Raw genomic sequence first — 26,690 nt, 5'->3', positions numbered from 1 at the left:
TTTGTGTACTCAAAAGAAGTTTCTTTGTTTGTCAGTCTAAGTATATATAATGAAGAATGTGGCTTTTCTAAAGTATCAGAGGAAGAATATTGGGCACTGGGTAGGTTAAGTAACTGAAATTTAGCAGCTGATGATAGATGAGTCAAGACCAACTACTTTTAATAAGGATCTGACACTGTTTATCGTTTAGTGAGAGTAGGCTCTCAAGGGTCCCATCCAGTGGTCACCTGCAATTAGTGTGCCAGAGCCACACTGGGATGAAAAATTACCTTTTTCTCTCTCTCTGAAAGTTAATGCTGCCGCGAGATAATAGAGTTGGTGGTAATCTTCAGGAAAACAGCTTTTTACAAACCTATTAAAATGTTCAATAGCTTTTTGTATTAAACATAGTCCCCCTTTTTTCATTTGTAGAAGCACATTGTATAACAAGTGTCATTTTTTAAGCAACCACTACTCAAGTGTGATCACTTTTCGCTTTAGCACCACAGACTTTGTAAGATAATAACAAGCATAACTGACTATTACAAGTGAGACTAAGTGCTATATGTGTGACCTAGCTTTTCCTGGATGAGTGTCACAGCAACCCAGAAGAACTTTGTTCCCCTTTTACAAATTAAGAAACCAACTCAACCTCTCTGTACCACCAAAGGGTACATAATTAGGACTTTCCTCAATTGCAACTAATCACAACCAAAGCTTTTTTACTTTGGAGGTTCAACATAATGCTTAAGGGATAGGTGTGTTGATAATAAACAGTAGTGGTAGAAATTTCTGGTTCTTAAAGAGTAAGTCATGATTTAAACTTTTTTTTTCCCTAGTAATAGTCACTTATATCTTACAGAAGGAAGAACAGGGCTGGAGTTGTACACTTGTTTGGGAATTTAAAATCCTGTAAATGGTATTGGTAGATTGTTTTTCTGAGAAATGGAGAAGCATTTCTCCTCCCCGGGTGAGGACTTTGGTGTAAATGTGGCTGACTGACCTGACCTACTAACTGGAGTGATAATGACATAGGCCATGCTCTAGGTGCTTCTGTAGTATCTCCTCAGCATGTTAGTGTAATCCTTGACTCCCACATGACCATTTAACGGTTATCTTTGCAGCCCATTCTCGTCATCAGTTCCAGGGTTCTCTTCCTCGCGTTCCCCACCACCCAGCATATCATCTGCTCCAGTCAAGTTTGGTTATATTGGCTATGTCCATTTCTTGCGGCTTTCCTTCTACAAATCCGTATCCTACCAAGCCTTCAAAACTTACTGATCTCCTCTTACAAAGGAGTCCTTTAAATACTTGAAAAGACCCCACAAGCGACTGGAAGAACATGGTCTGTTTCACCGCTCACTCAGGTGCTCAATCCAGGTAACGTCATTGGAACTTCATTCCATCAACTGAAGGCTGTTCTTGTGCTTAGGTTAGTCACCATAACCTTTTGCCTGGGCAGGGCTGCAGTAACGCTAGCTCACGTTTCCTCCTGTCCGTTCTCATTACTTGCATACACCTCACACAGCTGACATTTTTATTGTGGTAGGTGTTCTGATGGTCCCACACTTTACTGGGATTGCGAAAGGATCACAGCAAGAGCTCACTCCACTTTGTGCTTTCCCAGCTGGCCACAGGCTCCAATGATAGTAAGTTTACTTGCCTATTAATAGGCAAGGAAGAAAAGGAAGAAGAAAAAATCCATTAGTTTTTCTACTGTTAGGACTAAGATTAAAAGCTGGGCTTTTGTGGTAATGTAGAATCAGTCCACTATAGATGCATTACTAATGCTACTTTAACACCCGAATAGTGGGCAAAGAGTATCCTCTTTGACTTTAGTGGGTTGGTTATTGTTTGACTTGTTTATTTTGATCTATCTTCAACTAATTTTGAAAAAGACAAATTTCTCTCTTGGTAGACATCAATTACAATGTGAAGGTAGGTTGCCTTCAGTCTTAGTCAAATTATTTTCAATTAGTAGGAATTAGATTCCTACTAATAGTAAAATTTTGAAAATTTACATACATGTGTCATGAATATATATATTTTTTCAACTGGAGAGGTCATTATTTGTAGCCTAGTTATGAAATTTGGACTCAATAAAAGAGCACAGGGTAGGGGAAAGTAGAAGAGTTGACACGAGAATGAGAACACAATACCAGAGTTTGTTAAAGCTGGACAGGGGAATTCTTAGACAGCCTTGAATGGTCTTTGGGGAGGGGAGACACATGAAGCAAAGCTGAAATAATGCAGGAAGATAGGAGCATCCACTCAAGAGTTAAAATTTGGCCTAGAGAAATACTTGTGGGAATGCAAGACCTCCAGATCAGGGAAATTTCACCCAAAAAAGTCAACAGAGCTGAGAGTTTGGGGTGTTAACAATTATATGGACATCCATCCAGACCTGCTGGCCACGACGTGATGAGGTTCACAGATCAGAGACTTCAAAGCTGATGGAAGCTCAAAGATCAACCAATGAATCCAACCTCCTTCAGTGCATTATGAAGTTAAGATCAAGAGGGTTCTGCTTCTCCAAGCCCAAAAAGCCAGTCAGGAGAGGCAAGTATAAAACCCCAAAAGCTATCAAACTAGGGTACATGAAAATACTAGGTGTCCTTTACAGCATCTCTTATTTAAACATCTTAAGTCCTTGCTGATGGATAAATGTGTGTATTTCTACAATGGAATATTACACAGCCATCAAAAACCCCAAAGTCCTGCCATTTGTATTGATGTGATTGGAACTGGAGGGTATTATGCTAAACGAAATAGGACCATTATCAGGATCTCACTCGTGGAATTTAAGAAACGAAAGAGGATCATAGAGGAAGGGAAGGAAAAATACGATGAAATCAGGGCATATAGGTGGCTCAGTCATTTAAGGATCTGCCTTTGGCTCAGATCATGATCCTGGAGTTCTGGAATTGAGCCTCACATTGGGCTCCCTGCTCAGCAGGGAATCAGCTTCTTCCTCTGACCTTGCCCCCTCTCATCCTCTCTAAAATACATTTTAAAAAATAAAATCCTAAAAAAAGAAAGAAAGAAATCAGAGGGAGATAAGCTATAAGAGACTCTTACTCATAGGAAACAAACAGGGTTGCTGGAGGGTTTAGGGGGAGGGGGATGACATAACTGGGTGATGGACATTAAAGAGTGCATGGGATATAATGAGCACTGGGTGTTTTAGAAGACTGATGAGTCACTAAACTCTGTCTTCGAAACTAATAATATACTACATGTTAATTAGTTGAATTTAAATTTTAAAAATATATTTTTAAAAAGTCCCTGCTGCTGTTCATGTAGGAGCATATTACATGGAGTTGTCCAAGTGAGAATCTAGTTGATCAAAATCCATGCTTGCTACTAAATATTTTTAAAATTATATGATGCCTGGCATGTCAAAAACAAATGAGGGAAGTGATGGGTGTGAGGGGGATATTAATAAAACTAACCATGCAGGGTGCCTGGGTGGCTCAGTGGGTTAAGCCTCTGCCTTCAGCTCAGGTCATGATCCCAGGGTCCTGGGATCAAGTCCCGCATCAGGCTCTCTGTTGAGCAGGAAGCCTGCTCCCTCCTCTCTCTCTGCCTGCCTCTCTGCCTACTTCTGATCTCTGTCAAATAAATAAATAAAATCTTTAAAAAAAAAAAAAAGTTAACCATGCATTGATAGTTGTTAAAATTCAGTAATAGGTAAATGGGATTCATTATACTCATCTATTTGAATATATGTTAGAAAATTACTTCCTCCCCCCCGCCGCCCCAGACAATGCTTGTACTGTGTAGCATTGGGCCTAAAATATTATATTTAGGGCTTGTTTTTTAACCCTTGTTTTCTGTGTCCACATCTTGCCATCATAGCTTTTGGAACCCACATAGCAATCTCATGACTCACTTTCAGCTTCTCTAGACAATAATTGCCATCTGCCTTCCAGGACCCTCCAATAGATTTTAGATCCTTTGTCAAACCACTCTAAAAACACCCTCTAATTTGGTGAAAATTCACCCAGCTACTTTGTTATTTTACATGCTGTGATAGTAAAAGGATCTTAATTTCCTAGTACATAGGTTGATAGGATTTGCATGGGGTTTGGGACAAAGCACTTCACTTTATAATAGGTACAGGAATGTAGCAACGTGCAGGAAAGAATGCATTCAGTTAGTTCAACAGCACTGTGCAGGAAGACTCAATAATATTCTGTCTTGAATGTCTCAATTCTTACTTTCTGATTCTGTGAGCCTCTGAAAGTTCTGTTCCAGACGAAACTGGTTCTTTTGCCACTGGGCAGAGATTAGAGATTGTGCTTTCCACTTCTGGAAATGCATGAGCAAGTAACCAAAACTTTGCCTAAGTTAAGGGGGTGGACACACATGCTCTATGCTTTTTTCCCTGTGACTTTACTCATTCTGTTTTCTAAGATGAAGTACCACAAAACACCCAAATAAAGCGTTCTTATGAACAAAGCTAAAAGCATTATGTTCCCTCATTTCAAACTATATTAGCAAAAATACAGTAATCAAAATAGTACGGCATGGAAATAAAAATGCACACATGGATCAATAGAGCAGAGAGCCCAAAAATAAACCCGTGCAAATACACTTAGTTTATGACCAAAGAGCCAAGAATATACGCATGGCAAAAGGGTAGTTTCTTTAATACATGGTGTTGAGGAAGCTGAATAGCCACATGTGAAAGAATGAAGCTCAACCACACCACTATCTTCTACCATACACAAAAATGAGCTCAGAGGCACCTGGCTGACTCAGTAAAGAACACACCTCTGGATTGCAGGACTGTGAGTTCAAGCCCCACACTGAATGTGGGGGATTACTTAAAATCTTTAAAAAACCTCAAAATGAATTAAAGACAAATGTGAGACCTGAAACCATGAAACTCATAGAAGAAAACAGGTAGTAAACTCCTTTATATCAATCTTGGCAGTGATTATTTTGGATCTAACTCCAAAAGCAAAGGTAACAGGAATATCTGGGTGACTCAGTTGGTCAAGCATCCATCTCTTGGTTTTGGCTCAGGTCATGATCTGAAGGTCATGAAATCAAGCCCCATCCATGTTGGGCTCTGTGATCAGCATGGAGTCTGCTTAAGATTTTGTCCCTCCCTCTGTTCCTCCTCTGCCCCTTTTCTCTCTCTCTCTCTCTAATAGATACATAAATAAAATCTTTTTTAAAACATACTAAACAACAAGGCAACCTACTGAATGGGAGAAAATATTTTCAAGTCATATATTTGATACAGCGTTATGACTCAAAATATATAACTTGTAAAACTAACGGAAAGCGGTCCAATTTTTAAAAATTGGGATTTAGAATAGACATGAGAGACATACAAATAGTTAACAGGTACATGAAAAGGTACTCAGTATTACTAATACCAGGGAAATTCGAATCAAAATGACAATGAGATATCCTACCCCATACCTGTTAGAATGGCTTTTATCAAAAAGTAAGTGTTAGGATGTGAAGAACTTCTGTGCACCATTATTAGTGATAATGTAAATTGGTAGAGCCATTATGGAAAACTATATGGAAATTCCTCAAAATATTAAAAATAGAACTCCCATATGACCCAGTTATTCCACGTGTGGTTATTTACCCCATGTTCATTGCAGCATTATTTAAATATCTGAGACACAGAAATAGCTTAAGTGTCTGTTAATACATGAATAAAGAAAATGTAATATATTTGTGTGTGTGTGTGTATATGTATGTGTGTGTGTGTATATATATATATAAAGTGTGTGTGTGTGTGTGTGTGTGCGCGCGCACAGATACAGAGACTAGATCACAGGAAGTAGGTATAGGTGGGCAAAATGTTCAAAGATGGTCAAAAGGTACAAACATCCAGTTATAAGTAAGTCCTAGGAATGTAATGTACAAGATGGTGACCATAGTTGACAGCACTATTGAATATTCGAAAGTTGCTAAAAGAAAAATCATAAAAGTTCTCATCATAAGAACATAAATGTGTAACTGTGTGGTGATAGTAGATTGGGGTTTAGATTGGGGGTTAGATATTAACTTGTAATTACTCAGGTAATTAGAAGTTAGCAGTTTCAGAAAGGAATTAATACAGTGTGGTCCCCTAGAATCTTCATGGAGTACATAAGAAGAATGACACTCTGCAATTACAAGATGAAGCTGTACTTCATCTTGTATAAGATGACACTCTACAAGTACAATAAGTGACTGGGGATTGTGGGTGGTTAGTTGTAAACAGCAATTCCCAGAGCTCACATAGGACCAGGAGCCAGAGTACAGAATCCTCAGTAGTCATCCAGGGTATTAAATAGAGGTCCCAGAGGGATCATGCCTTATTAATAGCCATAAAATATCCCTGGAGTGAAGGCTACTTTAGCTTGGACCCACTCTAGCAAAGATGCTTTAAATACCAAACTGTGGAAAGAGCCAAGATACCCTTCAACAGACGAATGGAAAGAGGAGATATGGTCCATGTATACAATGGAGTATTATGCCTCCATCAGAAAGGATGAATACGGGACACCTGGGTGGCTCAGTTGGTTGGATGACTGCCTTCGGCTCAGGTCATGGTCCCGGAGTCCTGGGATCGGGTCCCACATCGGGCTCCCAGCTCCATGCGGAGTCTGCTTCTCTCTCTGACCTTCTCCTTGCTCGTGCTCTCTCTCACTGTCTCTCTCTCAAATAAATAAATAAAATCTTTTAAAAAAAAAAAAAAGAAGAAGAAAGGATGAATACCCAACTATTGTATCAACATGGATGGGATTGGAGGCGATTATGCTGAGTGAAGTAAGTCAAGCAGAGAGAGTCAATTATCATACGGTTTCACTTACTTGTGGAGCATAAGGAATAACACGGAGAACATTGAAGACGAGAAGAAGTGACTTGGGGGAAATTGGAAGGGGAGATAAACCATGAGAGACTGTGGACTCTGAGAAACAAACTGAGGGTTTGGAGGGAAGGGGAGTGAGGGGTTAGGTGAGCCAGGTGGTGGGTATTTCGGAGGGCATGTATTGCATGGAGTACTGGGTGTGGTGCATAAACAATGAATCTTGGAACACTGAAAAAATAAAATTTAAAAAAATTTACAAGATTCAAAGCTGATCCACAAATAACTGCTAAAACAAAGCCTGACACTTAAGTAAACAAAATCCAGATCCTCAATAATGTAACAGACATAATGTCCTGCATCTAATCAAAGCATTATGAGACATATAAAGAAGCAGAAAAATGTGACTGATAAAACTAGAAGAAAAAGTAGTCTATAGGAAAAGACCCAGAAAAGGCAGGGATGATAGAGCCAGCAGATAAGAATATTAAAACAGTGCGCCTGGGTGGTTCTGTCAGTGAGGCATCTGCCTTGGGCTCAGGTTATGGTCCCAGGGTTCTGGGATGGAGTCCCTGCTCTGGGCTCCATGCTCGGCAGGAAGCCTGCTTCTTCCCCTGCCTCTGCCTATGGCTCCCCACTGCTTGTGCGTGTGTGCTCTCTCTCTGCCGGGTAAATAAGTAAAATCTTTAAAAAAAAAAAAAAGTTAAAACAGCTGGTTTTGTACAAGTATTAAAAACATGAGAAAAAATGTTTTAATCAAATGGAATAGAAATAAAAAATAAATGCAATAAAACATTGGATAAATTAATAAATTAGACACTACAGGAGAAAAAGTTAGTGAAATGGAAGACTTAGCAATAAAATCTATCCTGAATTTTCTTTTTGTCATAAAGGGTGCAAAATGAAGAAATAATGGCCAATTTTAAAAAATTTGATGAAAACCATAAACTAACAGTGAAGAAGCTTCATAAACTCCACATGAGATAACCATGCACGTATTAATGTACTTGCTGAAAACCAGTGATAGACATTTTTTTTAAATAATAGGAGTAAGACACACTACATTACCACAGAAAGAGATAACAAATACCACAGACTTCTTAGAAACTATGTAGCTAGAAACAAAATCTTTAAAGTGTTGAAGACCATTTTACAGCCAATAAGACGGCTATTATCAAAACAAAACAGCACAAAATACAAGTGTTGGTAAAGATATAGAGAAATTGCAGCCCTTGTGCACTTGCTGTGACTCTTAACAACGGTACAGCTACTATGGAAAACAGTACGGCAGTTGCCCAAAAATTTTAAAGTAGAAGTCCCATATGATCCAGCATTTCTACTAATGGATATATACCCAAATGAATTAAAAGCCGAGATTGAAGAAATATTTGTAGACCAATGTTCATCACAGCATTATTCAGAAGAGTGAAAAGGTGAAGGCAACCCCAGTGCCTATCAGTGAATGAATGGATAAACAACCGTTACATACACACATAATGTAGGATCATTCAGCCCTTGAATGAAATTCTCACACATGCCCCAGCACAGATGAGCCTTCAGGACCTTGTGCTAAGTGAAATATAAGCATAGATATTGTGTGATCCCACTTCTGTGAGGTACCGGGAACAATCAAATTTAGACAGAATGGTGGTTACCAGGGCTGGGGGGCTGGCAGGATTAGTTGTTATTTGATGGGTACAGAGTTTTGTTTTGCAAGAGGAAAAAGGTTCTAGGCTATTGGTTGCAAAACAGTGTGATCCACAGTGAACTGTACACTTGAAAATGATTAAGATGGGGGCACCTGGATGGCTCAGTTGGTTAAAGCCTCTGCCTTCAGCTCCCGTCATGATCCCAGGGTCCTAGGATTGAGCCCCGCATCGGGCTCTCTGCTCAACAGGGAGCCTGCTTCCTCCTCTCTCTCTGCCTACCTGTGATCTGTGTGTGTCAAATAAATAAAAATAATAATAATAAAAAAGAAAATGGTTAAGATGGTAAGTTTAATGTGATGTAGGGGTGCCTGGGGGGTGCAGTCAGTTAAGTGTCTGACTCTTGGTTTTGGCTCAGGTCATGATCTCAGGGTTGTGAGACCGAGCCCTGCATCATCAGACTCTGCACTCAGAATGGAGTCTACTTAAGATGGTCACTCCTTCTCCCCACAGCGGGTGCATATGCTCGCTCTATCTCCAAAATAAATCAGGGAGCCTGGGTGGCTCATTTGGTTAGAACTGTACCTTCTGCTCAGGTCATGATCCCAGGGTTCTGGGATCAAGTCCCACATCAGGCTCAGTGGGGAGTCCACTTACCCCTCTCCCTCTGCCCTGCTCCCTGCCTATTCTTGCACATGCTCTCTATCTCAAATAAATAATTCTTTTAAAAATTTGTTATGTATATTTTGCCACAAATTTTTAACCTTTAAAAAAGTAATGCTTAGAGGGGCGCCCGGGTGGCTCAGTCATTCAGCATCTGCCTTCAGCTCAGGTCATGATCCCAGGGTCCTGGGGTCAAGCCCCGCATCGGGCTCCCTGCTTGGCAGGAAGGCTGCTTCTCCTCTCCCACTCCCCCTGCTTGTGTTCTCTCTCTTGCTGTCTCTGTCAAATCAATAAATAAAATCTTTTTAAAAATATTAATATCAATGCTTAGGGAAAAACCTGTGTCTTCTCTCTGCCTCTCCTGGCGGTCTGTTCTACTTGAGCCCCACCGCTTCTAAGGAGCTTTCCGTCATCTTTCTGTTTCCCATGTTTCTCAAATTTCCCTGAATTCCTGAACCGCCCTATTAAGTATTGAATTATCTACTCATCTTGACAATCTGTAGGACCCCTGAAGAAAAGACTGCCGTCAGCTTGTTTGGGGGGGGGCCAACTGTACCCGTGTTAGAGGAAGTGTATCAGTCAGTGTCCAATCTGTGAAAGAGAAACCACATTATTTCAAACGGAAGAAACATAATACAGGGAGTTTGTTACAAAGGGCTTCCAAGGGCTGGAGGAACAAAAGAGAAGAGGTAAGTGCATCTGACTACTAAGGAGACAGCATACCATCACTTCTAATGGAAGGAACAAAAAAGCAAACAGACCCACGGTCACCACCACCGAGGCCCTGACTGGGAAGCCACGCTGCCTGACCAGCAGCCAGGAGGCCTACCCCTGTGAGCCGCCGCTGCCGCCGTGCTGTCCAGCCCTCCGGCTCCCACAGCTGTCCTTCCGTTGCTTGTGATACTCTTGGAAGTTGTACAAAAAATGGTTTCTTCTCCCCGACAACAACTGCCTCTCAACAGTTGGACGAAACAGAAATCCAGCTGCAGGGATCTGGGGCATTGTGGCTTGTGGGTCTCCCGCTGCAACAGCGAAGAGGAAAACACAGGAGAGGTGATGCAGAGCTGAAGGAGCACCCAGCCCTCAGCACCCTCCTGTACCTACTCAGCATAAATACTCATTCTTTTGCCTCTTTAGAGATTTACGCACACAAAAACCTTCTGTACAAAATACACTTAATCTGTCCCCCAACAGAAAGATGAGGACCCCACCAGTCACTGTGAATATCTGGGTGATGATAATTCTAGTTAAGTCAAACCAGCGCCCCACCCCCAGATGTGCTGAAATCTTAAGACTCAATGGTATATCAGTTACCACAAAAATTTTACATTTAATAGAAGAGAGGGGGGAATGTAATTAACATGTACAAATACGTAAGAAAGAAACAACTGGCATAGTCCTCATTTTTATAAATCAAATAGTTATCTCTGATACTTTTTTTTTTCCCTCCCCACAGCCCATATCATTTTCCTGTCACCCTCAGTCAGAATCTTAGCTGGCTGGGGTTCTTTACCTGCTGGGGAGACCCTACACTTAATTCCTGAGGGATTGAAGTCCTTATTGATTCTGGCTTTGGAGAGTCGCGGTGGCCTTCCATTAACTTTTAACAACTGAACATGGAAGCACTATGGAGGCACGCCAGAGAGCTGTCTCCATTGTTGAGCAACAGTCACATTTCCCTCGATAATCGAGATCAAGCACCCCAGTCAATACAATAAGCGCCTTTTCCCATTGGTTCAGTGACACAAGAACCCAAAATGCCCAAATGGGAATCTCATTTCCAGTTCCTTGAGAGCACTGTTCATTTCCTAGCGGACAGATTTCCTCCCTTGGGAACCCAGGCAATAGATCCTCAAATTGTAGGTACAGAAACCAAACTTCTGGGAGTAGGTTATTAGATTTAATTTTGAGAAGAGTCATTCTCACTGTCCCCCAACCGATTCCTGCATCCTGTGATTCCTTGTGTCCACTGACTAGCAAAGATCATTCCTAATGCCCAAATTGTGGTTCATAAATACCATTCATACTTCAAACAAACAAACCCACCTCCTTGCAGAATGGCTGATTAAAGGTAAGGGATGAGAAATACATAAAGAACCTGGAAAGCCTTCTCATATCAGGAAGTAAGGCAGTCATAAAAAAACCCACTGGAGTCCTATCAAAAAGACACAGAGCTTCGGGGATTTAAAAGCCCAACTTTAAAGGGCTTTCACCAGCTTTAGTAGGCTGTATAATGGCCCCCAATGATATTGGGTCCTAATCCTTGGAATATGTTCCTTATACAGCAAAGATTTCTCAAATGTGATTAAGGAATTTGAGATGGGGAGAATATAGGATCATCAGGATATGTCCTAAATGCAATCCAATAGGCCTTTGGAAGAGGGGTACAGAAGATTTGCCACACAGAAGAGAGAGCCACATGACCATGGAGGCTGAGAGATTGGGGTGATGTGGCTGCAAGCCAAGGACTGCCAGCAACTGCCAGAAACTAGAAGAGGCAAGGAACAGGTTTTCCCCTACAGCCTTCAAAGGGCGCATAGCCTTGCTGATGCCTTGATTTTAAGCCAGTGGAACTGATTTGGGGTTCCTGGCCTCCAGGACTATGAAACAACACAATTTCTGTTGTTTTAAGCCACCCAATTTGTGGTAATTCGGTACAGTAGCCACAGGAAAATAACACAACGGTGCTTGGGTGGCTCAGTAGGTTAAGCCTCTGCATTCAGCTCAGGTCATGATCTCAGGGTCCTGGGATCGAGCCCCACATCGGGCTCTCTGCTTGGCAGGGAACCTGCTTCCCTTCTCTCTCTCTCTCTGCCTACTTGTGATCTCTCTCTCTTTCTGTCAAATAAATATTTTTTAAATAAATATTTTTTTTAAAAGAAAATAATATACTAGCCAAAGATGGAGCATTGTGAGCATCAAAATAATTATTTTTAAGCCATGCATTCAAAATGATACCAGTATGCACTGGGGTGCCTGGGTGGCTCAGTGGGCTAAACGTCTGACTCTTGATTTCATTCAGCTCAGGTCATGATCTCAGGGTCGTGAGTGCGAGCCCCCCACAGGCTCCATGCTCAGCAGGGAGTCTGCTTGGGATTCTCCCTCTCCCTCTGCCCCTTTCCCCCACTGCACTTTCTCTCTCTAAAATAAGTAAATAAATCTTTCTAAAAAATGATGCCCTCTCTATGTACACAAATTTGTCAGTAGGTAAACTATTCAGTGTTCTAAGAACTGACAATGGGAAATAACTGTACTTTAGCAGAAGGATACAGTTAGAGAAGTTTTGCTTTACAGAAAAATTTACAGAAAGAATTAAGATGTCTCCATTTTGCAATCCATTATGAATTAGCAGCAATGACCATCAATGGCTACCAAGACAATTAGGTAAGAGAAGGTTATGGGGAATTCACAATCAGGCTGGCAACGTCCAAACCCCACAGTTCAATCAATCCCATCACTTAAAAAAAGAAAAAAGAGAAAAGACATATGTGCTTCCTGATGGGATGCAACAAGAAATACAAAATACCATCTATGACATTTTCTTGACAAAATTTCAGAACTGAGCCTGCTGCAGCCTAGATCTAAGTACCAGTTTGCAAGAAACATTTGGGACAGGAATATGTTCAGTGATCAAAACTGATGGCATCCTATCAGCAGAATCCCAAATGTAGGGAACTACAGAGGGAAAAGACCTAGAGCTTGTTCAACAAATTGCCAAAAATACAAAAAAAAAAAAAAAAAAGTGGAAGGAGAAATCTATAATTAAAGATCTAAGAGAGTTCAAATGTCACCATTTCCTTAAACCAAGACTCCTTGAAATAGAACTGACCCCTCACTTCGAAGCTGTCCCAGCACATGAAGAACATGACTCGCCAGGCACTCCCCTTGGCATCATTCCAGAGTCATCCCATCCCCCGACCTTACCCCTGAAATTTCACGGCCCATCATTAGGATCACACCCTTGCACATTACAACTCTTTCGCCCCTCTCCCGTCCATGCTGGGGTAAATCACAAACCTGGGTAAACCCTGCTCTGTATGCTTGTACTCTTGCGGATGAATGGCCGATTTCTTGTTAGACTCACTCTCCCTAATGCCATTGGATCCGTAACGCGGCCTGCCATCCTCTTTCACCCCTCGGTCTGGCTTCTCGTCCGGTTTCCAATTTGATCCAATCATACCTTCTCCTCTTCCCAAACACTTCCAGTATCTCCTCCATCCTCATCTGCTAAAATCATCTTGCTCTTTATTTCACTGAACAAAATAAAGGTAATCATCAAAAGAGAACTTCCAAGACATCCAAATGGCTAATAAACATCGGACAAGCTACTTAACATCACTAGTCATCAAATGCGAGGTAAAACCACAATCTGATACCACCACCACTCACCAGAGCACCTGCCACAAAGCCAGAGGGTAATATAGGCATTCCTCAGAGACAGTGCGAGTTGGGCCCCAGACCATTGCTATATAGCAAATATTGCAATAAAGCAAGTCAAATTTTTGGTTTCCAGGTGCATCTAAAAGTAACAATTATGCAACACTGTGGTCTGTTGGGTGTGCAACATTACGTCAAGGAAGGAGGAAGGAAGGAAAAACATACCTTAATTTGAAAATACTTCGTTGCTAAAAAATAAAATGCTAACCAACCTCTGAGGTTTCAGCCAATTTTTGCTGGTGGAAAGTCTCTGCCTTGATAATGGCTGCTGACTGAGCAGAGTGGGGGCTGCTGAAGTTGGGGGTGTCTGTGGCAGCTTCTTAAGATAAGACACCGATGAAGGTTTCCCCCTCAGCTGACTCTTCCTTTCACAATTTCTCTGCTGCTTGCAATGCCGCTTGACGGCGTCTCACTCACGGTACTTTTTTCGACATCAGAGTCTGGCCTCTGGCTGCTGCTTTATCAACTGAATGTGTGGCATATTCTAAAGCTTTTGGTGTCATTTCAACAATCTTCACGGCATCTTCACCAGTAGCTTCCATCTCAAGAAGCCGCTGATCCCCATAACAAATGCGAAAATAATGAAAAAGTTCGAAGGACTGCAAGAGTTACCAGCATGGGACGCAGACATAACGTGAGCAAATGCTGTTGGAAAAGTGGCACCGCAAGACTCCCTCGACGCAGAATCGCCACAAACCCTCAATTTGTGCAAGAAACAAAAACAAAAAACAAACAAACAAAAACAGCACAGTTCAGGGAAACACGTGAAAGCAAGGGATGCCTGTGGTAACGAGGAAGCAAATGGAACTTTCACACCTTGCTGGAGGGAGCTGAGTGGGTAGGTCGTGTTGTAAAACGACATGACACTTCACTAACGTCCAGCACGTGGATACGTAGGGCCCGGGAGCTTCTCCCCTAGCTATGTACCCAACTGAGACATATGCATGTTGTCTATAAAACGGGTTCCAGAAGGTTCGCAGAAGCCTGACTCAGACAAAAGCTGGAAACAGCCCAAATGTTCCTCAACACTAGAAGGGAAGAAGTATGGTACAGTCGTGGGATGCAGTGTTACATGGCAGGGAGAGCAAGTGAACTACCGCTATACCCAGCAACATAGGTAAGACTCACACGGAGGCCAAAGAGCCATAAGCAAAAGAGGATATAGTACTTACAAGATATGCAAAGGCAGACAAGGTCATCTGTGGTGTCAGGACTGCAGTTGCCTTGGCAGCAGCCTGGGGAGGACCTGGAAAGGGATACAGGGGCACTCTGGATTGCTGATAATGTTCTGTTTCCCGACCTGAGCCCCAGTTGCACAGGTAGGTTCGCTTCGTAAAAATTATTGAGCTGTAGATTCGGGACTTTTGTATTTACACCTCCGAGAAAATGTTAAAGGAGTAAAAGACACCCCACAAACTGACGCTACCACACGGACCCATCTGTGGGAAACCACGCCCAGCCTCCCTATCGTCACTCCTGTTCCTGGGGGTGAACTGTTGTTCATGCTTCCATCGAAGACAGGCCTTGCCTCCTGCGCCCCCACAGAACGACCCCCTCTCTTCACAAGGATGACAGTCTGGTCCCCCGTCTCATTCCTATACCTTTTCTCTGGACTGGATCTTTCCCATCAACCTACAAACATGCTATCACTTTCCTCATTTTTGAGACCACCTTCTCAACCCTCGGTTACTGTAGTTTTTTCCCCTTCTCTAGGCTAAAGCAAAACTCAAACAATGATCTATACTTGCTGATTCCAGATTTGTTCTAATACTCTCTTTGAACCACTCCAGTCATATTCTCACCTGCACGCTCCACAAACGTGGATCTCATCCAAGTCACTTCTGCATTGTTAAGTCTAACAGTCACTTCTTCACCCTCATCTTCTGTGACTTTCAGCCGCTTTAGGCATGACCATCAATTCCTTCTTTCTCAAATCACTTTCTCCTCTATGCTTCCAGAACATTCTACCACACTAGCTGCTCCTTTCCAACTTTCTTTTATTAGTTCCGCCTTATCTCCCTGACCTCTCATTTTGGAGAGCCCCAGAACTCATCTTCTATATGTTTTCTTCTATATGTTTTCTCCTTCGGGACTTTCATCCAGTGTCACGTACACACTGTGTAAGTGGAGGAATGCCAACAAAGGGTCTCCAGCCCAGATCTTTCTCCTGAACTCAGGTTCCTCATGCATTCGCTTCCTCAGCACCTCCACCCATGTCTAACAGGCATCTCCAATTTTGTATGTGCAACATCAAACTCCTGTCTTCCCCAAGAACCCACTCAAAGATTTCCCATCTTGGTTAATGGAAACTCTATCCTTCCGAACGACGATCAGGATAAAACCCTTGGAGACATTTTCAACTCCGCCATCTCTCAGAAACAAAGTCAACCTGTCAGCAGATCCTCAAACAACCTTCAGAGCATTCCCAGAATCTGACCACTCCCACTATTTCCACTTCTTCAACCCTAGTCTAAGCCACTATCACTAGGTGCCAGGATTATTGCTATAACCTCCTGGCTGGCCTCCCTGCGACCCCCGCACTAAACTCCCCACCAGCCTGTCCTCGGTGCAGCATCAAAATGTCAACCAGATCCAGTCAATCTTCTGCTTAAAACCTTCCGGTGACCTGTTTCGCCCAAAGACAAATTCCGTGTAGTAGGTTACCAAGGCCCTCACGGTGAACCCGTCTCCCTGCACTTTTACCTCTTCTCCATGTACACTAGCCTCTTTGCCATTCCTCAATGGAGGCTGACGAGCTCCTGCTTCAGGGCCTTGCAAGTCTCCTTTTGGAGACTAGAATGTTCTTCCCTCATTTGTTCTCAAGGATCATTCCTTCATCCTCTTCAGATCTTGACTCGAATGCCACTTTCTCATCGAGGGCCTCCCTGCCCCCAACATTCACTATGTTAAGCACTCTGCCTCTGCAATCCCTCTCCCCTAAGGTCTCTATCACTTCCTTCAACTTCTCCCTGTGCCGTCTCCTTCCAATAAACGTATGTCCGTATATAGTACTTATCTGTTTGCAGTCAGTTTCCTGCTAGTATGTGAACAACAGGGGCATGAGAATTTGTTTTGCTGATTGCTGTATCCCCCAGCATCAAGAACAATGCCTAGTAAGTAGTAAGAGCTTAGTTAATATTTGTGGAATGAACACAGGAGTCATATCAATCCTTGTCGTACACTCAAGCTTCATAGAAATGGGAACTATATATACAAAGCAGCTTTGTCATAAATGACTGAATGGAAAGGCAAAGAACAGGCCTTCAGCCCAATTACGGTACTTAAAGCACGCAGTGTACTTTAATTGCTCTTCCCATTTTTTTTTTTATTTTCTTTAAAGATTTTATTTCTTTAACAGAGGGAGAGAGAGAGAGAGAGCGAGTGAGCTTGCGCACAAGCAGGAGAAGCAGCAGGCAGAGGGAGAACTCGCTGCTCGGCGGGCCCGACCCTTGGATCATGACCTGAGCGAAGGCAGATGCTTGATCGACTGAACCATCCACGTGCCCCTGTTCTTTCCATTTCTTTCTTTTTTAAAGATTTTATTTATTTATTTGACAGACAGAGATCACAAGTAGGCAGAGAGAGAGAGAGAGAGAGGAGGAAGCAGGCTCCCCGCTGAGCAGAGAGCCCAATGTGGGGCTTGATCCCTGGACCCTGGGATCATGACCTGAGCCGAAGGCAGAGGCTTTAACCCACTAAGACACCCAGGCACCCCTATTCTTTCCATTTCTAATGCAAATACTTGATCTCCCCAAATTAATCAGGCCATCTGTTTCCAAACAATGTTGGGACTGTTATCAACCACCTTTTCTTCCTTACTTAAATTCTCACTCAGTCAAGAGCAAAGATTACAGTAGGCAGAGTGCGCAACAAAAATACAGTTATTAAAGCAATGCTTACCAATTCAAAGAGAGGAAATATTCAGACCTTGAGAGGTAATACAAACATCATTGCTCAACTCATTTATGATTTTTCTTGATCAGACAAAGGTTAAAGCAACAGATATGACTCAGAGGGAAGGAAAAATCAACAGATACGATGGTTTAATCGTATGATTTCTAAAATACACTAAACAAATGATGGAGAAATTTGACCCTTCTGATAGGAAAACCTCAAGTTATTAAATGAAAAGCACCTCCTATTCACCCAAATATATTTCTAGAGACAATCTCTATGCTTGAAAAATTCCAACAAATTATTCCCCCCATAGTGAAAAGTTCACATTTTTATCTTTTTAATTTGTATTTTTAAATTACGATTTACTTCCCATGAACACTTAGAGAAGAAGTTGACCATGAGACCAAAGACCTGCGTTCTCTTCTCAGAACACATGAACTCAGGGGAGCATTTCTGTGCACTTCCCACAGCAGCAGGGCACCACCTTCCAAACCCCACCCCCTCAATCAGAGGAGGAACAAGGACAGTCGCAAAGGCTAGTAGGTGGAGAGGTCCATGATCCCCACGGCTGGGGACAGACCTCACAGGGCTCATCTGCTGAACACACATTTCTTCACTGGTCACTTCTGGTGGGGCTGGGAGGAGGTAAGGGGGGCGCAATACTGCAAGGTAGGTAAGTAAGGTGTGGCAATGCCTGTTACCAAAGGACTGCAACCTTATAGAAAGTAACAATTTATTAAGTAGAAGACGCACTGTGTTAGACACAGTGATCACGCGTCAGAGTACGTGGGTTGCAGGGAAAGTCGATTGAGGAAAAAGTTAATTAAGTGACTCACAATCGGAGATGAACATAGTGACATCATGACCTCATTGGATCATTCAACTTGCATTCACCTGTGTATATATCCCTTTTCCAGAGCACAGGGTGTGCAGAAGATCAGCCATACTAAGATACACCTGTCTCTTTATAGAACATCCCTCGCCCCTCACAGAAGAGTCTGACTTCCAATCGTCTGACACTTGTGTCTGGAGCTTCAGAAAGAAATCTTTCATTGAGTAACATTTACGGGGCGGAGGGAGCGGAGAAATACACACACAACTGTCTGCCCATGAGGAAATGTACAAATCCCAGAACTACACACAGTGACGCTTCCATTCATATACACAAGTAAGAGTTTGGACCAACGAGGCCTAACTTGGGATGCCCAGACTTCCTGCTTTAGCTAGACAGTCCTAGTCCATTCTTGCTGTTTGAACAACATATGGCGACCTTATCTAAATCGCTATTATCTTTGTTACAGAACATTAAGCTTTGGCTGTGAAACGGGCAAAATTAGTGCTGTAACTGCCTCCGAAGTTTATACAGGTGGTCAGATTGGTTGAATTGCCCTGCTTTTTCCCCTTACAGACAAGTCATGAATCTGTCCATGTAAGCGAAATGAGGGAGGCTTTTAATAATGAGAGAATCAGTTCTGTCCCTCTGTACTCGTCTGAATCTGTTGTCTAGACACCTCGCCATGTCATTCTGGAATAACGGAGATCCTCTTGCCAGCCACCAGGGATTGTGAATGTCACAAGTAGGTACGAGAAAAAGTTTTCCACTCTTACCTTATTTCTGGCTTAGAAGACAAAAAGCAGAGGTAAGGGCTTTGAATCAAGAGCTATTTATTTTTAAGTGAATAATACAAAAGGCCCTCTCTTTCCATTGAAGTCCCACCCCCTCCCTACTACCGAGTCTCGAATCATTAGAACCAGCGTCTCCACAGAGTAGAAAAGCAGACACCAAGCATTCAATGGAAATCCAGGGCCCCCTGCCACAGTGCCCTCCCTTCCTCTCCCAAACAGGTGGATCTTACTCTGACTCTGTGAGAACGGCAGTGGGGGAGCTATTAGGAATGGGGTGAGCGCACACCCAGCATTCACCTGGGACTGCAACCCCCTGACTTGGGGATGCCAAGGATTGATTCCAGAGCCCTGGTCCCCCTCCCCACTGTCCCAGCACCCCCTAGGAATGTTTGCATGTTTTCTTGTCCCACAGGTAGCACTGCTCTGACAGGGCATCTCAGAGATCAGTCCCGTAGATGGCCTTATAACGTAAGTACTCTTCTAAGCACTGAAGAACGTTGTCATCCACCTTCGGGTCAAACTTGTTAGCCAAAAGGTGATGGTTTTGAAGAATCCAGTGCAGGTCCCCAGTCCCATAAACACAGACAGACCGCTGGTGGGTTCCCGAGCAAGGTGCATACGGTGCCCCCCTACTGACATCTCCCTCATGGCCCTGCCACTTGACCAGCCTGGCAATGGCTGTCATGTCGGAGATGTGAAACTTGGGGTGGTAGGGAATAGAACCCGGCATCCACGGTGCGCGCTGAAGGGTGGCCCACAGATGCTCGTCGGGGCTATAGGTGTCTTTCACCCACTCGATCAGTCTTCGGGACTTGGGGTTCTCCAGGACATGCTGGACAAAGTCTCGAGAAGCCACGATATAGGCATTCCCCGTGAACATAGGTATATTATCTGGCGGGGGATCCTTCATCTTGCTGGTTATGGACAGTGTGTCTGTCACCTCATAGTGATAGGTCCAGCGAGACCTTTTGTACTCCGTAGGCTTTTCTGACTCCATACTGTTCTTCCCGTTCAACAACTTGAGGGCCAGGACCATCTCGGCATTGGTCTTTATAGGAAAGTCTGTCCCACACGTATTCAGCAAGTATTTCCACGGCACTGAGCTCTGGAGCAAGTCCTCCATACAGTTGAGGTCGGCCTGCACCCTGGACCAGGAGGCATAAACCACCCGAACCAACTTACTGGCTATGAAGACATTTGGGAAGCATGACACAATTGCCTTGACTGCCTCTTTGAAAGTTTCTGGGGATTTCTCATCCACGTGGACACAGTATACGTTCTGAGGAGCATACAAAGCTCGCAGCAGTCTTTCGAAGTTCTCTATCTTCTCATGGACCACCATAGAGTACGCGATAGGGAAGTCTAACTCTTCTTTGCTCAGAGGGAACCGCAGGAACTTCCGCTCAGTCTTAAAGTGCTCACAGTCCCTGGTCATGTTCAGGTAGTCAGTGTCTGTGAAAGGCTCCCGCTTCTTCTTGACCTCCAGGTTGTCCAGGAGAGCCTCCGTCACCGCTTGCTGGTCCCCTCGGATGATTCCAGAACAGTTGATGGTTCTCTTCGCTGGCAGCTTCAGGGACTTGTACAGGATGTCCCTACAGTGCTGGCTCTGAAAGACCCGGGACTCCAGATCCACGGAATCAAAGTCACATTTCAGTCGGAGAGAAAACCTCAGAGCAACCACAGCCAGCAGCATATAGCAGCCCAGGGCCCACAGGTGATGCTGGCGGCAGAGCCGCTTCTTCCACCAAACCATCTTCAAGGAATGAGAAACCAGTGGAGCTGGGGCACAGGGAAGGAGGAGGAGGATGGGATCCTTGGACAGAACAAAATGCCTTCGATTACAAATGAACCCTGAATGTATTCACAGGAACACCAAGCTCAACTCCAGAGGGATGGCAAAAAGGTATTTCTTCTCTATACAAATATCCTCAGTCAAGACCTGCCTAGGAACCTCTTACCCCTGGCTTGTTGACAGAGGTCTATAATCTGACCCTACAAACAAGCCATTCATGCTGGGATCGAGGTCTGGATCCACCTCCACCCCAAGAGACAAGGAAAGGGCACAGAACAGAGCACCTGCTGCCACTGGGGTGTAATGAGTAAGAGGAAATCCCTGCCTGCCTCTCTTTCCTCCACCTACCCCCACCCCAACCCCCGCCAAAACCCTGTTTCTAGTATAGCTCTTATCTGGGGCTGAGAATTTCTAATCAGTCTAGGGAGACACTCCATGAAATTCAGACTCTCAAGCATCTGTTCTAGAAATCCAAAGATCCAAAGCCTCTTAGAAGAAAATGTACCGGGGCACCTGGCTGACTCAGTTGAGAGAGCATGAAACTCTTGATCCCAGGGTCATAAGTTTGAGTCCCACGTGGAGATTATTTAAAAATAAATAAACTCTTAAAAAATAAATAAATAAGATAAAAGTACATTTCTTGCTCTTGTTTGGCAATTCGTGAATTGGGCTGTTTGCACCCCACAGAATTCACTGGGTAGATGTGGTATCTAGCCCACCCTTCTTTAACAACAACAAAAAATTTTTTCTTGAAGAAGTACAAAAAAACTGGATATGATCCAACAAATGCATTGTAATCATTCATATAGATAACCCAGTCTATCCAAATTCAAAATATATCTACAGTCAGAGACACACAGAGCTATGCATATATATAGTAGTTAATGTTTGCTTTGTATGGGCCAAAAATATTTCTTGACATTGTCCAATTTAATCTTTGCAACATACCTGAAGTGTAGTATTCCTAGGCCTCTTTCAAAGATAGGAAAACAAATGCTAACTAACTTACCAAAGGTCATGTATATTTTAAGACGCAACTAGGGGACTTAGCCCCACACCCCTTCTCCCCAATTTTTTTTTTGTCTGCAAGCCCAATACTTCTTCCTCCAAACCACAGTCACCTTTTAAATAATACAATACAGGGTTCTGGATCCCATCAAAGAAAACCAGATGCTATAGAGAAAAAAAAAATCCTTACTAGAAAGAAACAAAATGTGACAAATCCTCCTGACAAAGACTGTTTTCCCTTGTCATGTCCTCTTTCTAAGCATAAGGTTGTGTCCTTCTTGTTCCTAACTTTTTACAGGAAACTAAGAAGAAGGAAAAATGAAAGATTAAGAAAATTCTCACCTTTTTAAAATAGCTTTGCTCTTGCTTAGGAAAGATTACTTGCCAGGGTGTGTGTGTTTCCAAGGGAAGATTGATTGGAATCCGTGGAAGCAAATGTGAACACCATATCCCCTTCTTCTAACCCCTCCAAAATATGGTATCTGATATTCACGGGATGTCCACGACCCGTCTCAGGCTCCTTCTCAGTCTCTGCAAAGGAGAGAGCAGCAGGCGGCTCTATCACTCACCTTCTAGCTTCCTGCTCTCAGACTTGAGCACAAGCTGACGAAGAGTCAGGAGCACATTCTCAGGCACTAGTCATTCAGGGAGGCGAATAAGGCAGGAAGAAAATGCTGGCTGTATACATACAAGCAGGTTTTTTTTTTCTTTAAGATTTCACTTATTATTTGACAGAGAGAGAGCGAGCACAAGCAGGGGGAGCAGCAGGAGGAGAAGGAGCAGCAGACTCCCTGCTGAGCAGGGAGCCCCCCACAGGGCTCAACCCCAGGACCCTGAGATCATGATCTGAGCTGAAACCAAGAGTCACCCAGGTGCCCCGCAAACAGGTATTTCGACCAGAACAGCCAGTTTGTAACCTGCTCTCCTGCCACAAAACTATTCATAAACACCTGTCAGTGCTCACACAAGAACTTGAAAGCTTTCCTGCCCCTTTCCCGCTTAGCCGGAACCATAGAAACACAGGTATTCCCTTGCTTTCTTTTGGCCTGGAAATTAAGTTACTCCTCTTTTTCCCCCTGAACATTACAAGAGTGAAGCAATAAAAAACAAGACCAAAAAAAAAAAAAAAAAAAAGACACCCAAAACCCAAAAAAATGAAAAAGATTTTTTTTAAACCTTAAAAAAATCCTTAAAAACCAGTTTTTTCTCCAATGCCAACTGCTTTAAAAAAAAAATCCATTTGCCTGCCCTTCGTTACTGTTTATTGTGAGCTGTAGAAATACCCACAGGCTTCCAGTTCTCACTCACTAATGTCTGTGAGTCTAGGGTCTTGGCAGTGGAAGAAATGGACCTTCAGTGAGAGCCCCACGGGGTGGGAAACGCCTTCTTCAAAGCCGCTGTCACTGGGGTTTGCCAGTTTCTCTCCTGAACCCAGCCCCCACTCTAACAAAGCAGCATTCCTGGCCAAATATTTGAGAGAGAAAATTTAATATAAAGAACTTAAGTAGCTATAAAGTTAAGTAGGTAACTGCAGGGCAGAGGGAGGGCGTGTTAGGACGCCCTAAATTAGGGAAGTAGCAATTGCTGGAGGTAGTTACCACTCCCAGGCTGGAGGAATGAAGACAAGATTTGGGAATTTTTTAATTTAAAATTTGGGAAGATGGGTGCCAACAAGCTGAAACGCAAGACCTCTGAGATGAGTACGCCACCAACTACTCAATGGGGACTGGGGTCTCTGTCCTCAGAGGGCCGCTCCCAGGCTGAGATCCCAACCTCTCCTGAGGCGGCTGACGTCTTTGCCCACCGTTACTGTAACTGGATTCAGTGCAGTTACATAAAGAAACTGCCTCTGGGAGGTAAACAGGCGTTGACATGGTGATGCTCACAGAAGCAGGAAGTGGACAGGAAGCCAGCAGGAAATCGCGCCTTCAGTCCTACTGGCTCCCTCCAGCGCCCCCTGTTGGCCGAGCCTAATAGGGGGCAGAGCCGGCGATGCAGAAATCCTAGCTGATTCCAAAATGTGGGCTTCATATGATGCAGAAATCCTAGCTGATTCCAAAATGTGGGCTTCGTATGAGGGCAACAGCATAAGAACGGAGATCAATCAAGTTACCTTATTCCTACAGGAATTGTTTATGCGGCTTCCAGTACAGCCTAGGGAACTTAGTTCTTTTCTTTTTTTAGGCCTCTTCTTCCTGCTTCTGACTATAGATGGAGACAGACCAATGGTGGGGGAGCTATATAGGGTCATCTGTGCTCCCACTTTTACTGGCCCCACTCCTTGGGCTCTGTCTTCTCTCAGCTTCCATCATTCAGAGTCTGTGTGGCTCTCGGTTTTGAGCTGTGACATTTCTGAGGCAAACATGGTTAAAGGGCAAATGCTGGTTCAGGTATCCGAATCTACAAAAATCTCTCCAATTTCTTTCTATGTGACTTTTCTTCGATGGGCCCCCTCAAAGTCCCACCTTCTTTCCCATAAAAATCATATCACAGAATCTCTCAGTAAAAAGAAAACATTCTGAATATTTGATTAAGGTAACCAAAATAAGTATCCACTCTTGTTAAATATATGCTAATATAATATTAACACATAGTAAAATAAGACAAAATCGGAGGGAGGCAAACCACGAGAGACTCTTAACTCTAGGAAACAAACTGAGGGCTTCCTGAAGGGAGCGGGGTTGGGGGAGGGGGTAACTGGGTGATGGACATTAAGGAGCTCATGTGATGTAATGAGCACTGGGTGTTCCAAGCAACAGGTGAATCGCTAAATTCTACCCCTGAAACTAATAATACATTGCATGTTAAATGAATTTAAGTTAAAAAATTAAACTGTAGATAGAGTTTGTTGAGATATTCTACATATTAGTAATATCAAGTGGGTAGTATTTACAGGCACACCTGGGTTTTGACAAGAGAGCAAAGTCTGAATCCTGGCTCTGTCACTTTCTAACTGCAGGATCACAGGCAAATGATGTAATCCATCTATGCTTCACTGACTTCCTTTGTGTAACTGGGACAGATACCAATACCTATTTTATAGGATGGTTGTGAGGATTAAACATGATAACACATGGATTAATATCTGGCACCAAGCAGGCCATTGAGGAAGGTCACAGAGGCTCCCAAGCCAGCCCTCAAAGGCCTCTTATACTCACAGAATAGCTCAAGAAGGGTACTATTAGCATTCTTGAACTGTGGACCAAGCAACAGTATTGATGCTGGTAATGTGGCCAGAAGGGTAGACCAGCAAAAAGACTTGAGCTCGTCCCCTTTTCCATGCCCTCCCTGTTACAACTGTGTTGTAAGTGGTGGGCAGGAGCACTGCAGAGAGGAGGGGTGAGCTGCAGCTGAGACCAGGAAGGGCAGGCAAAGGGGACAGGATGGCTGGAGGTACAGGAGAGTCATGAGCCAGGCTACCTGTAGAGATCCCTTGGACAGATATTCGGCATGGTCACAGCTTCCACACTTTAAGTCCATGCTGGCCTTGAGGAGAAGGTAGAGCATAGGCAAGAGGGAGGGCTCAGTCCCGGAATGCCTGGGAGCCAGGCTGTTTTCAAGGCAGGAACCCGGACCCGGGACCCGAAGCCCCGTCATTAGGACTTCTTTTACCCCTGCTGACATAAGAAAGCAGAGCGAGAGGATCCTGGAGGCAAAAGTGTCTGAGAGTTCAGGATGACAGGAAGATAGCTAGAAGTCCCAAGCACTGAAAATGATAACAGCACTCACCTTTCTAGACTATCAAAAATAAAAGCAACATGAATCCAGATCATAAGATTGTCCAACACAGGTCTGAATTCCCACGATGACCGTGGCTATCTTTGCTACTTCAGAAAACAGTAAGACTCAGGAGTTGAGACTCCCCACTGGGCAAAAAGCTTTGCTCGCATCCCCTGAGCTCTGAATCATAAATCCTTACAGGTCTGTGGGAAGGGCCGGGACTTCTACCAAGAATGGAATGGAGAAATGGAATGGAGAAACTAAGTCGGGCTCATCAGGGTGAATCTGGAAGACTCCAGTGGAGTTTAGCAGATGGAGGGTCGGGGACCCCTACTGTCTTAACAATAGGGTCAGAGGAGGGTCAGGGTAGCCAGAATCCAACCCCTGTATTTTTTTTTTTTTTTAAGATTTTATTTATTTGTCAGAGCGACACAGAGAGTACAGGCAGGCAGAGAGGCAGCCAGAGGCAGAGGGAGAAGCAGGCTCCCCTCGGAGCAAGGAGCCCGATGGGACCCAGCCCAGGACGCTGGGACCACGACCTGAGCTGAAGGCAGCTGCTTCACCGACAGAGCCACCCAGGGGTCCCAGAATCCAACCACTTTAAACTGGATTCACAAATTGGCAGATTTCCCCTTCCACTTATTCTACGGGATGGTGTTTACCTCCGGGAGGTATCAGCTTCGTCTTCTCATTAGGCTGCAGCTCCCGGAAATCACGTCCTTTCTCGCTCCGCGCCCAGCACGGTCGACATGAGAACTCTAAGGCTTCCCAGGAGAGAACCACCACCCGGGGCCCGCGGACCGCAAGGGCCACGTCCCTGACTGATGGAGAGGAGAACGTGACTCAGGGAGGCAGACGGAAGAGCAGATAAGCAGGCAGTAAGCCAAGTTAATGTGTTACCGATCCGCCGGAGCAGGGGTTTGAAGGGAGCCTAAGGTTCTGAGGAAGACGAGGTTGCAGTGCTTTGAGCTTCTATCACAGGTTCTAGGTCTGGGGGTTCCTGGGGGAAATGGGGCTGTGCTATCCGGCCAAACAGAAGTGGTTAAAAGACCCAACAGGACCAACTCTGTCTCCATCAGGGCTGGCAGCCTGCTCGCCA

General features: G+C 43.8%; 1 protein-coding gene across 1 annotated transcript; it reads right to left on the bottom strand.

The window, feature by feature from the left end:
• Positions 1 to 19,099: 19,099 nt before the first annotated feature.
• On the bottom strand, positions 19,100 to 26,420 carry GCNT3 (glucosaminyl (N-acetyl) transferase 3, mucin type). The gene is made up of 3 exons (XM_059418508.1): positions 26,254 to 26,420; positions 22,214 to 22,402; positions 19,100 to 20,884 (listed from the first exon to the last, which is right to left on the bottom strand). The coding sequence occupies exon 3, from the start codon at positions 20,822 to 20,824 to the stop codon at positions 19,508 to 19,510; it is 1,317 nt and encodes a 438-aa protein (XP_059274491.1). The 5' UTR covers positions 20,825 to 20,884; positions 22,214 to 22,402; positions 26,254 to 26,420; the 3' UTR covers positions 19,100 to 19,507.
• Between the last annotated feature and the right edge of the window lie 270 nt (positions 26,421 to 26,690).

This window comes from Mustela nigripes, chromosome 13 (assembly GCF_022355385.1).
Source record: "Mustela nigripes isolate SB6536 chromosome 13, MUSNIG.SB6536, whole genome shotgun sequence".
Lineage (NCBI taxonomy): Eukaryota > Metazoa > Chordata > Mammalia > Carnivora > Mustelidae > Mustela > Mustela nigripes.
The sequence above is the reverse complement of the archived record's forward strand: the minus strand, read 5'-3'. Positions and strand labels throughout refer to the sequence as shown.

Coding starts and splice junctions, on each gene's coding strand:
- GCNT3 (XM_059418508.1), bottom strand. CDS start 20,824: ATGGTTTGGTGGAAGAAGCGGCTCTGCCGCCAGCATCACCTGTGGGCC.